The 12,810-nt window shown below is 33.1% G+C and overlaps 1 protein-coding gene across 5 annotated transcripts in view; it reads right to left on the reverse strand.

Moving 5' to 3' along the window:
- LOC115884634 overlaps positions 1-11,381 on the reverse strand; it is a 114,903-nt gene extending 103,522 nt beyond the window's left edge. For 4 of the 5 annotated variants that reach the window (XM_030903292.1, XM_030903291.1, XM_030903290.1 and 1 more), the window contains exons 1-4: positions 11,210-11,381; positions 9,626-10,983; positions 3,624-3,917; positions 3,323-3,570 (exon numbers count right to left, since the gene is read on the reverse strand). In XM_030903292.1, coding sequence (XP_030759152.1) covers positions 3,323-3,570; positions 3,624-3,917; positions 9,626-10,974 — 1,891 coding nt within the window. In that variant the 5' untranslated portion in view covers positions 10,975-10,983; positions 11,210-11,381. The remainder of the gene's footprint in view (positions 1-3,322; positions 3,571-3,623; positions 3,918-9,625; positions 10,984-11,209) is intronic. The other variant, XM_030903289.1, reaches the window with a different exon arrangement.
- Between the last annotated feature and the right edge of the window lie 1,429 nt (positions 11,382-12,810).

A 12,810-nucleotide genomic window follows, 5' to 3' on the forward strand; every position in this document is an offset into this window, starting at 1 on the left:
TAATTATAACAATTAGGTATTTTGAACTTCTAGTTCAGAAATATTTTAGTACTAGGCAGAATATAGCTTTTAGGCATATTAGACTAAAATAAAAACGTGGGGCCCCTCTGAAATTCTACCTATGGCAAAGCATATCTTTATACTTTGGTAGATCATGAGCTCGGCGTTCGCTGGTGAAGCCGCCACGGCTGGTTATTGATTGTCAAAATCTCCAGTTACGATTATAGTAAGTCGATGCAATCCACACTTAGTATAGAAGAAAGTATTACAGCAATAGTTAATGGGTATCTATTCCCCACGTTTTTATTTTAGTCTAATATGCCTAAAAGCTATTCTGCCTAGTACTAAAATATTTCTGAACTAGAAGTTCAAAATACCTAATTGTTATTATTATTATCTAGTTTTCAGTGCACATAAGATAAAACCGTTTAACTTAAAAGTTTTTTACCGATTTTTTATTTTCTAGTTTTTAGTATTTAACGGAAATGCCTACCGAATATTCCTCATTCTATTTAATTCATTTAGTGCATCATTATTACATGGTTTTTACCTGATAATTTATTACAATCTGACGCTCAGGTGTTTCTGACGCTAACAACTCTCTGTGTCTGTCGCGTTCTGATGCTAGCCTAGACTCATGACGCTCAGGTGTTTGTGACGCTAACAACTCTCTTTGTCTCTCTTTCGTTGTGATGCCAGCCTAGACTCATGACGCTCAGGTGTTTCTGCCGCTAACAACTCTCTGTCTGTCACGTTGTGATGCTAGCCTGGACTCATGACGCTCAGGTGTTTCTGACTCTACCAGCTGCCTTTGTCTCTCACGTTGTGCTATTAACCTGGCATCATGTTGCTCAGGTGTTTCTGTTGCTAACCGTTCTCTTCGTTTCTGTAGTCGACTATAGATTTCATTTTCACTTTCTTTTGCACGTTTCGTTCTATACTTTTCTTCCTTCTTTTTCGTTGTGTAGCAGTTTCGTTTTTATTTTTGTTTGTTTTTTTATTTATTGTTTCCATGTTGTTCCCACGAGTAATGGACATTTTAACGGTCGACCCCCAGGAGGTCCAGTAGAGGGCAAGGCTATAATATACAACAAGAGGCGCCCAATCTTGAGGGGAAAACGCTTGCGACATTACATTTTTAGCCACCCTAATGCCATACAGTCCTCAGCACGTTTTAACCTATTACCTTAACTTGGGTGGTAAAGCTACCGCTAACTACGTAGGTACATTTAATCACCTATTTTTTTATCTGTCCTTCTAACGTCACACAATCTTGGACACAACTGTTCTGGACACGACTACTCATGCCCTCACCTAATACGCCATTTTGTAACGACGTCCATCCTGGATTTTAAATTTTGTCATAATCACAGTATTCTACAAGTGTAGCCCTTTCATTTGATACCCATATTGAGGGGGTTGTGGAAAAATATGAAATCCGCCATTTTTTTTACCGGCGCGGCGGCCATCTTAGATTTACAATGTTATTGATATTACTATATTGTATTGTCATCGGAACTAAAGGTGTGTACCAAATTTCAGATCAATCTGACAACAGGAAGGTACTTAAATTTCAATTTCTAATTTTGACCCAAATAAACAAACAAATAAATAAATACCGTACGGGTCGAGCTAAATAAAACCGTTTAATAAAATTCCATAAAATGAACTACGGGCGGCGCAAGACGCTTAGACAAGGAAAGAGAGGGTAATACCAGTAGAAATTCTGTGATCGCCAAATCGCTAGGCTCCACGCCAACGCCGTTTGTGAAAAGTGATTCCTGGTAGATGTCAATTACGCGTCCCCTCTCTTTCCTTGTCTAAGACAAGACGGATATATATAAACCCCCTCTGAGAGTTGTACGAAATTTAAATTTAACAGCTGTTCGAATTTTGTACAAATCTCACTCATTCTTTGAAATGCCGACAACGCAGTTCTGACTCCGAGGCTTTGAACCTCGTTCTCAGAACTTCGTTGTGATACTGGGTGATACTTCAAAGAACCATTAAGGGTTGTACTAAATATTAAATTGACAGAATTTTGTAAAAATCTCATTGGACAAAAGAGAGTTCTGAGAACGGGGCTTTATACTGTCTTAACTGTAATTGTTTAATGTTGCCTGTCATAATCATGTTCCGTTGCTGGACACTATACACATATTTCTATGTCTTTATTGAATTTTAGATAGAAAAATAACAATAAATTAAACTTTGATAAATTCATTTTAACTAATTCATAAAGCAAAACAAAATATAGATACTATACCACACTCAGGGTTGGGTAGGCAGAAAACTTTATATATTCTACTGTATTTTCTACACCAATTTTCTACATTTTTTACATGTCCAGACGTAGAAGATTAGTTTTGTATATTGTAAGCCGTTCTTTCAGTTAATATTTATTTCCCAAATACTTTACACAACAATTATTAGTATATAAACTAATAACGATATCTCTAATTGTTATTTATTATTTGACAAATGGATAGTATATAGTATTGTTACGTTTTTCGTCGGTTCGGTGTGGATAAAAAGCCTAATTTATTTAAACACAATTTATTTTACACTAAGTAACAAAATAATAACGACAAAACACTTAAAGAACTATTTACAAACTTATTTACAAATTATTTATCTAAAAGGGATTTACTTGAATTTATTTTAAAAGGCGCGAGCACGACTACCAACTCTGATTGGTTTCTGTCCTTTGTACACAGAATAATTAACAACAGTAAACTTTGGTAAGACTCAAATAGAACAACAAAAAAAGATAACATCTAACATAATGAAAGTAAGAACTACAAACTACAATAATTATTATCATATGTATATAGTTTATGAAACCACAGGCTTTCTATGGTAAGATTAAAAAAGGGAACAACAAAAACTTATAAAAATCAGACTTTTTTGTACGGTGTGCAAATTAAATAGAAAAAAAATATTCTAATAGTATTCAGATCGATTACTCTCTCTGATCTTCAGTCACAGAATAGATAGCGCGCGCATACATATTACAATTTTAACGCTTATAGAATTTAAAAAAATACCGAGGAACAAAATTCAAAAGTGAAAAAAAAACGGCTTTAAATATACAAAATTGATTTTGTACCTGTTCTCGGATTTTATACATATTCTACTTAATATTCTACATATTCTACGCAATTTTCTACATACACGTAGAAAATCAATTTTCTACGCGTCGTTACCCAACCCTGACCACACTTGTTATTAAACTCAATATTGAGAAAAAGAGAAACAAACATTAATAAGAAATATCTGTAATATTTTGCCGTTAATACAAAATATTTATAGTCCAACTTACCATTTTTAACATCCTTTACATCAGATTCAATTTTAGGTTTTATATCTGCATCATCAGTGTCATCCGAAACGGTTGCTTTTGCAGAAAACCTACCAAGACCTGTTTGTGACGGATACGTCATAGAATTTGATGACACTGACCCCCCACCATTATAATGTATTTCCAAAGGATTCAAAACAACTTTCAAAAGATCCATTTTAACTTTTTCATCGTCATTTTCAATTTGAAATTCCGCACCCACCTGTGGCCTAAAATAAACATTTTTAATAAATTTTGCCAATACTAAAGTTTTAAATACTACTTTAACTTCGGGGGTGAAATATCTAGGTCATCTATTTCATCTTCATCAGACTGGTTTAATTTTGCATTAGTAATATCTGTGTTGTCAGGTTGTGATCTTATTAACCTTGGTGCATTACAACATAGGTCTAATGGTTTGATACTGTTAAGGTTTCCCAACGATTTTCGTCTTTTAGACTTATTTTGACTTCCGTTATCTATCACGGATTTGTTTAAAGAAATGTCCCTTTCTTGAGAATTAGATCTCAGAATTCGTTTGGATATCAATGGTTCTGAACTACGAGACCTGGATAACCTAAAATTAATATTATTAAACCGCAGTCCAGATCGTAGATGTTCATACTCTAACTGAACCAATTTAAAATTAACTGTTCATTAATATAATTACAATTTTCAAAATAAATTCAAGATTACAAAAAGCTTTTTATCAGGTTTTTGATTTGAAATTTTCCCTCAAATCTTTTTTAAGAGGCCATTTCACTAGTCCGAAAAAGTAGCAAAATAAGCGTTCAGCATTTAACGTTTTATGTAAAACTGGCTAGGTATTTTTACACAAATGAAGAAGGAAATTAAAGATAAAGGATAAATAAAATATAATATCCATATTGTAGCAGATTTTTAGACAACTACTTTATTTTTAAAATTTTGATGGTCAAACATCAACAAAATTTCCTTATGTTTGGACTAAATTTTCTCCAAAATAAAGACCCCTTTTAATTTAAAATTCCCCTGACAGGGTGGCCCATTAGTGCGAGGAAGTCCAATCTCGTCGTTATTGTCGAAGATATGAAAAAAAGTTTTATACAGATGTTGCATGATTTATAATGCTGCATATCCTAAAAATGTATTATTGTATACAGGGTGTTACATAAAAAAGTTATGATAAAGTTTTTTTATTTTCAATTGCACCACCCGTTTTTTTAGATAATTGGATTCACTATAAAATTCTGCGTATAGCACACTATTTTTATTTGAAGCACTATGTGGTGTTGTCATTCTATTTCTCTTTTACTAAAACTTTGGTTAAAAAATCCGAAAAGTGGTTAAAAACAGGAGTGATTATAAACTTATCAATAATTAGCTACATTTTCCTATACACCAAGAATAACAGAATAAACCCGCAAAGAAAAATTTACATTATCTTATACACAGGGTATTTTTTATGGCTCCACCAAAATCGGAATATTTAAAATGCTATATCTCTAATTTTTTAAATGCAACACCCTGTATATTATTTTTCGTTTAGATGCAGACTTACTAGTCTCTTTGATATATCTTTAACTATGCTCTCTGGAACAGCATGCGGCCCATCTGGCTGCCGATACCCGTTGCGTTCACTACTGCGCATCGGAAGAAGATCCTATATATATTTTTTATTTAGTCCGTTAAATTCTAGTATTGAATATAAATCGAACAAGTCTCTATAGCGCAGCGCGTAGAGTTTCCGACTACGAACCGAGGATTCAGAGTCCGAGTTCGAGACCCGGGTCAGGGCAAAAACTTTTTTATTTTATTTTCGTTTATATTCTGATCCAAAAAAAAAAAGAAAGAAAAAATTTTTTTGGAAAGGTGCTACAGGGTAGGCTCAAGGACAGTATTGGTGACAAAATCTCGGAAGACCAAAGCGGATTCACACCGGGGAAATCTTGCACAGATAACCATTTTGTCCTGCAGCAGGTGATGGAAAAAAAGATAGCAGTAGATCAAGAAGTCCATCTAGCATTTATTGATTTGGAGAAAGCGTACGACTCTATTCCCCGCAGCAAGATATGGGAAGTATTGAATAACTTAGAAGTAGATAGACCTTTGCTTAAGATAATAAAAGAGATATATAAAGAAAATGAATCGTACGTTAAGATAGGACACAGGCTATCTAATCCAATTAACACCACAAAAGGTTTGCGACAAGGATGCAGCTTATCTCCTCTGATCTTCAACGCTTACGTCGAAGTAGCCCTTAGGGAATGGAAGACGAAATGTCAAGGTATGGGAATACCCATTGGGGACAACACACTATTTACCCTGAACTTTGCAGACGATCAGGTCGTGATTGCGCAGGACTCATACGATCTAGAGTTCATGACTAAGAGGCTTTATCAAGAATACAACAAATGGGGACTTCAGGTTAGTCTAAAGAAGACCGAATACTTAGCTGTCAATTCCAATGCTTGTTTTGAAGTCTTCATTAATGATAACGTCCAGACTCAACAAGTAGACAAATTTAAATACCTGGGTGCTACTATCAACAACGAGGGTTTGGGCAAAGTAGAAATACAAACCCGAATTCAGAAGAGCAAACAAGTTATTGGATGTCTTAACAGCCTCTGATGGGACCGAAACTTGTTTGCAACAACTAAAAAGAGACTTGGAAGAACATTGGTGGAGTCAGTTCTTTGCTATGGTTCAGAGCTATGGACTCTGAGTGCAGACGCGAAGCGCAAAATCCAAGTTGTTGAAATGGACTACCTTAGAAGAAGTGCAGGTACCGTATGATAGAATAAAAACGGCGTCAGCGATGTCTATGAAATGAAGATCGCTGTCATTTTATATGTAAAATTATATGGGAAATGTCATCGATCGTCATTTCATAGCCATCGCTGACGCCGTTTTTATTCGATCATACGGTATATCTAGGATGGAAAAAAAGACAAACATCGAGGTCAGGCGTATCATGAATGCATCGGAGGAAACAGTACTAGATCGAATCGAAAAATCCAGCTTAAAATGGTTTGGACATGTTCTGCGTATGCCGGAGAACAGGCGGCCAAAAAGAGTTTTTCAATGGGCTCCCCAGGGCAGAAGAAAGAGAGGTAGACCTAGAAAATCCTGGAACGGAACGGTTACGGAAGCAATGGAAGCTCGTAACCTAGAAGCTGATGACGCTCTAAATCGAGATGTGTGGCGTAGGGTAACAGGAAGGCAGCAATAGGCTGTAGTTGGAAATGAGTATTAAATACTTAAACCAAATCCCGTTTATATATATATATATATATATATATATATATATATATATATATATATATATATATATATATATATATATATTATATTCTGATAGTATATAATAATAACTCCCGTATATAGCGTTTGACGCCTTGGGAGTAGCAAGGTACAGCTTGCCATGCTAGAGCCGTTCGGTATACAACAATATTCTGATGGTAAAGTATTAAATATTTGTTTTTTTAATCGCCAGAATTATTTAATACTTTACTATAAGAATATAAACGAAAATAAAGTAAAAAAGTGTTTGCCCTGACCCGGTGTCGAACTCTGACTCCTCGCTTGATAGGCGGAACCTCTACGTGCTGAGCTATGGCGACTCGCTCGGTTTAATAAAAGTATAGAATCTTCTTTCAATACGCAGTAGGGAACGAAACGTTTACCGGCAGCCAGACGGGTCGCATGCTGTTCCAGAGAGCATAGTAAATGATATATTAAAGAATGAGAAAAAACGTTTTTTTTTTTATAAATTACATAGATGTTTCAAAATTTATTACTTGAAAGTAGATTTCGGCGCATTGTTTTAGTTCTTATTTTAATTTTTATTGTTTTCTTTTTACAATTTTATCATTTTCATTCTTAGTGAAGAAAGTAATCTTATACCAATCTTTCATTCTTAGTGAAGAAAATAATCCTATACCAATATAGATTATTTTCTTCACTAAGAATCAAAATGATAAAATTGTAAAAAGAAAACAATAAAAATTAAAATAAGAACTAAAACAATGCGCCGAAATCTACTTTCAAGTAATAAATTTTGATAAAGACCCTACCAGGTCGAAATATCAATGTAATTTATAAAAAAAAAACGTTTTTCTCATTGTTTACCTGACCTAAAGCCAAGAAAAAATTAAATAAAAAATAATGAATATTTTGTGTATTTAAAGTGTCCCTAATTTTTAGTGGTTTTGCAGATATTCACTGTATTATATTACATAATACACTAAAATACAAAAAATGTTTACTTTTTAATTCTGCATCTAAACAAAATAATATACAGGGTGTTGCATTTATAAAAATGAGATTTGAATTTTAAATATTGCGATGTTGGCGACACCATAAAAATTACCCTGTATAATATGATGTAAATTTTCCTTCGCGGTCTGTTACCCTTGGTGTTTAGGAAAATATAGCTAAGTGTTAACAAAGTTCAATTGACTCCAGTTTTTAACCACTTTTTGGATATATCTAGTGTTTTTAACCAAAGTTTTAGTAAATAAGAAATAGAATGGTAACATTGCATAGTGCCTCAAATAAAAATAGTATACTATATGCAGAATTTTATGCTAAATCCGCTAAATCCAATTATGTTCAGAAAAATAGAGGATGCAATTTAAAAAAAACTTATAACTTTATCATAACTTTTTGTGACACCCTATATACAACAAAATATTTTTAGAATATGCCCCTTTATAAATCGACGATATTGGACTTCCTCGCACTAAATGACCACCCTGTATGTAGGTAACTGTATAGCACACATTATACACATATCTTTTTCGATACGCAGGATGATTCAAATATATTTTGAAACTCTAGTTGTGTATTATTGTATTGAATGCTACATAATTTTTTAGCTTAATGAATTTGCCATTTAGTACTGATAAACTACAATTCCGCATACTATACCGGGTGCGTCTCAAAAGTGGCTCACACCTATAACGTTTTTATTTTTTCAGATAAAAAATCGAGTTTGGTATGTTAGTACATATGGCATAAATTAAGATTGATTATCGTATTCAATTGTTTTCGGTCACTTAATTGTTAAGGCACTCAATTGTTCACCGGAAATGATTACAACTTTTGATTTTTAAATGGCACCCTCGGTATTTTGTTATTTTATTCGATAGAAAATGACACTTTAAATAGAATGATATATCATATGTCAACTTTTGACATTTTCGAATATGGTTTATTTGAAATGGCAACATGCGATTCATAACGACAATTTGACTCAAAATACAAACTGTGTGGTACAAAATTATTCATAAAAAATGCTTTTTCTAAACATGCTAACGAGCCACCCTACTTCCATTTGAAAAAATTGAGATATGATTAAAAATACGATATGGGCATCTTTTCACCTGCCAGGACAAAACACTAAATACATTAGATGATCAAATCTAATTTTCCAAGACTCCTTGATTACAAATTAGTGTTTTTGACACAGCCATGGCAAATACAATTTTGTTTTAAGCGAAAACGTCAAAAGTTGACATATTTGCTGTCCTCCATTCGCGAACTTCGAGTTCCGGGCTTTACGCCCTGGGGCTACTCGAGAACGGTTCTGAAAGGAGCGGTGCGCGATAGCCTGGTGCCTCCATATGGCGCGGAACAGTTCTGGAACTTTATGATTCAATTGAATGGAGTGAGTGTATCGCGTTCTTGAACAGTTCAGAGCTGCTCAACTGCGTGAAAGGAGGACAGCAATTATGATATGTCATATTCAGAGTGTCATTTTCTATTGAATAAAGTAAAAAAATACTGAGGGTGCCATTTAAAAATCAAAAGTTGTAGTCATTTCCAGTGAAACAGGTGGTCAACAGGTGGAAACAAGTGGACGAAAATAATTGAATACATCAATCAATCCTAATTTATGTCATACACTAACATAACAAATCTCGTTTGTTTATCTGAAAAAATAAAAAAGTTAGCTAGGGGTGAGCCACTTTTGAGATGCACCTGTTATATATAAAATATAGTAAAAATATTAAATGTCAAGGGAAATGTATTGTAATGAACATTGTAAAAATATTTCTGTCAATATACACAGTTATTCAAAAATATTTTCATGCTCTTGTCAACTCTAGTCTTATTATAGGTATTTTATATTTATATGAAATGCTATAACTATCAATTTTTTTGATCCATGAATTTGCCATTTAATTTTAAAAAAAAATCATAATTTTATTAAAAAAATTGGCATAATAATCTCAAACCAGAAACCCAATAAAGTTTTTTGGAAACATTTGATCACTCAGTAAATAACTTTTAAATACCTACCTCTCTTTTGGAATGCTAGATTTGTCAAGACCAGATTTTGTACCTGACCGAATATGTTCCGAAACTGTCAAGTCAGACTTTTTTTTAGATGTTGAGGAATTTACTTTATTTGCTATTGGCAGTTTGCTTTTCTGTACAGTCTTTTTAACGCTTGCTAAACGTTGAAGTTTATTGATATTTCTATTCAGACCTTGTTTGGAAGATAAATCACTTGTTATCGGTGTGTCTTGTAATAAGTTGGATCTTAGACTACGCCGTGATGTTAAAAATAGACCCCCTGAGTTATTTAATTTTTGTTTTTTGGTGTCACCTTGTGAATTTTTTCTTCCATTGACCTTGCTGATTTTTCTTTTGAGCATATTTTTGCGGGTCCCATTTAATTTTAATAAACCATTGTTAACTAATTGTGTGTCATTCCTTGCATTTAATTCCTTATTAACAATACTTGTACACTCAACATTATTGGGTGAAATTTTAACCTCAATTATATCACTTTTCAAAGGACTTTTTTCTTTTTTTTTACTTCCTCTACAGTTAGATGTCTCTGGTAAAAGCTGTATCTTCATATCAATGTTCCCTATCTGTTTATTTTCTCTGACAACTTCCTCTAATGCCTTAACTACCCTCTCCTTCAACATTAAGAAATCTATTTCCTCACCACCATTAGAACTGTTAATAGATTTAATACCAGATTCACCTATTTGTTGTTTTTTTAAAGGTGTTGAAGTGCTCATTTTAGCATTGTCATTAGCTTCAAAAGAAAAGTTGTCTTCAAAAGAAAAACTACAACTTTCTAATTCTCCTTTTTTTCGGAATTCCTCAAATGGAAACAAACTTTCTACATCCCAATATGGTGTTATAACTTCTGGATATTCCACCAACCAGGGCTGATTAATTAGATCTAAATCCAGAACACATATGTCACCAACACTAGTTAAATTGGTATCTAGATCTATTTCAGTTCTTTCTGTTAGATATACTGTACTGTTTGAAAATATGGATTCATCAGGCAGTGCAAAGCTTTCGTTGAGAGTATTAAAATACTTCTTCTTTCTACAACCGTAACATTTGTGATTCAGCTCATCACTATCTTCATTCTGATTATAAGACCTAAATATGTAGTCACTAGAATCACACTGAGGATATAAATAAATATCAGACACATTTTCAGCCTTGTTATCTAATAACAACTGTGATTTTACTGGTAAATCTTTGGGGCTTTCTTGATCAACAGGAACTATATTTACTGTGGGATTTAAATTAGAAGAAGTCACGGCATTCTCGCTTACAGATGTTCGAATTTCCTGTTCATTTCGTGGAGAAGCTCGAGTTTTTCTTATGTATTCCATAATCAATACCTAAAAGTTTTGTTATGTGAGGTTAATAAATAATGCCTATTTTGTATTTGAAAATTACTATTACTAGTTATCTTGATATGGACAACAATAATTGAAAAGGTATATTAAAATGAAAATAAAATAGTTTAATAGATAAATACATCATGATTAATGCAATGATATTATTACTATTAAATTCGATAGTATAGTTACATTAAAACATTGTGAATTAAACAGTTTAAGCTACCTGCAATGCTGTTGTTTTAGCTACTACGTATTCTGAGAAAATCAACGGCAAGTTTTGTATAAATCATTACCGAACAAAACTAAACATTATCACCAAATTTTCTTTAAATTTTAATCATGCCTTTATCATGCAAATGCATTCATCCATTCATGTTAAACCGCGAGACGGCGACAGTTATGAAGTTAGCAATATTTTCTATATAAGCAACTTTCCCGCGTTTTATTGTTCTAAAAGCGGGAAATTTAAATAACAGAATAAATTTTTAACAAGACTTTTAAAAGTAATAGTATTATCCTTGATTATGGGTATTATTATGGAAATTAAGATGGAAACATATTAGGACTAAAAAGAATTTCTACTTCTGTGATATCAACAAACTTAAATTTAAATGCTTTTTATGGATCTTAAAATAAATAGTGATGAAAGGATCGGAGATTACTTGCAGCCTGCAGCATCAATCTATAAGATCCCTAAGATCAATCCCAATCCCTGGCAACGGCCCACACCCTTTGAATAAGAAGACTAAGGAAGGAGCATAATCAGAGTACTCTGGCATAATGCTATCCATGTATTTATGCATGGTGGGCGGAAAAGCCACCATAAAAGCTCTCTAGGGTGGGGTATGGGGTGGGGATCCTTGACAGTTCTGTTTGACGATTCATTTGACACATTTGAATTTGATTTGAAATTTTGTGGATTTGTCAGTCTTTACGGAGCTTATTTTATGTTATTTATTATTTATTCTACTACTGATAGTTGTATAAAGGTAGTAAATCTAGATGGAAATTGTGGCAGAACTTAAATTAACAGTGACACTATCGCGATTTATCGAAAAAGACTCTAAAATAGTTGGTTGTGTAGCGTGCGGTAGATCTCGGCAAAAATTGAGTGAAATAATGGAACAACTTTTCGCTAGTAAGTGACTATATAATATACATACGTGTAGTAAACCGATCATTTATGAAATTCACTTAAATTAACTAAATTATATATTTTTCTTGCATTTTAGCTTTTATTTATTACTTGTCAAAGATTAGATGTCAAAGAATTTAGATACGTTAATTTGACTTACCTGCTTCAGTAGCGTATCGAATGTTTGTGTTAATAAATACTTATTATAACTTATCTATTTTATTAGAATTATGGGTATTTTTATAACAATTTTAATAACTACCAACATTTATTCATAACGTAAAATAAAACAAAGAATTATTGAGTCTATCCCACGTCTACCCTACATCATAGTTTTATATTTTTTAAATAAAATTAGAACGACACTGATAAACCGGAATTTAAGTCGGCCATATTTGAGGCCCATCGCGGTGTACCTAAAGTCTTCTTATTCAAAGCCCACACCGGTTCCATGTCCATAGCCGAGGACCGCAGTTCGGATTCCACGTAAACAAAGTAGGCCCTGTCTAGATTAGCCCTGGCAGCAAAAGGACACGTTAACTTAAAATTTACCTCTCTTTCCTTGTCTGAAATTTACATATGCGACTGTTATGAAGTTAGCCGTAATCATCTGACACTTTCCCGCCTTTTGCAATTATTACGAAGAGAGGAAAAATTTAAATACCAACAAAAAATAGTTTTAATTAAAG

Source organism: Sitophilus oryzae, unplaced genomic scaffold, assembly GCF_002938485.1.
Source record: "Sitophilus oryzae breed Bouriz unplaced genomic scaffold, Soryzae_2.0 scaffold_306_pilon_pilon, whole genome shotgun sequence".
In the NCBI taxonomy this organism is placed as follows: Eukaryota; Metazoa; Arthropoda; class Insecta; order Coleoptera; family Curculionidae; genus Sitophilus; species Sitophilus oryzae.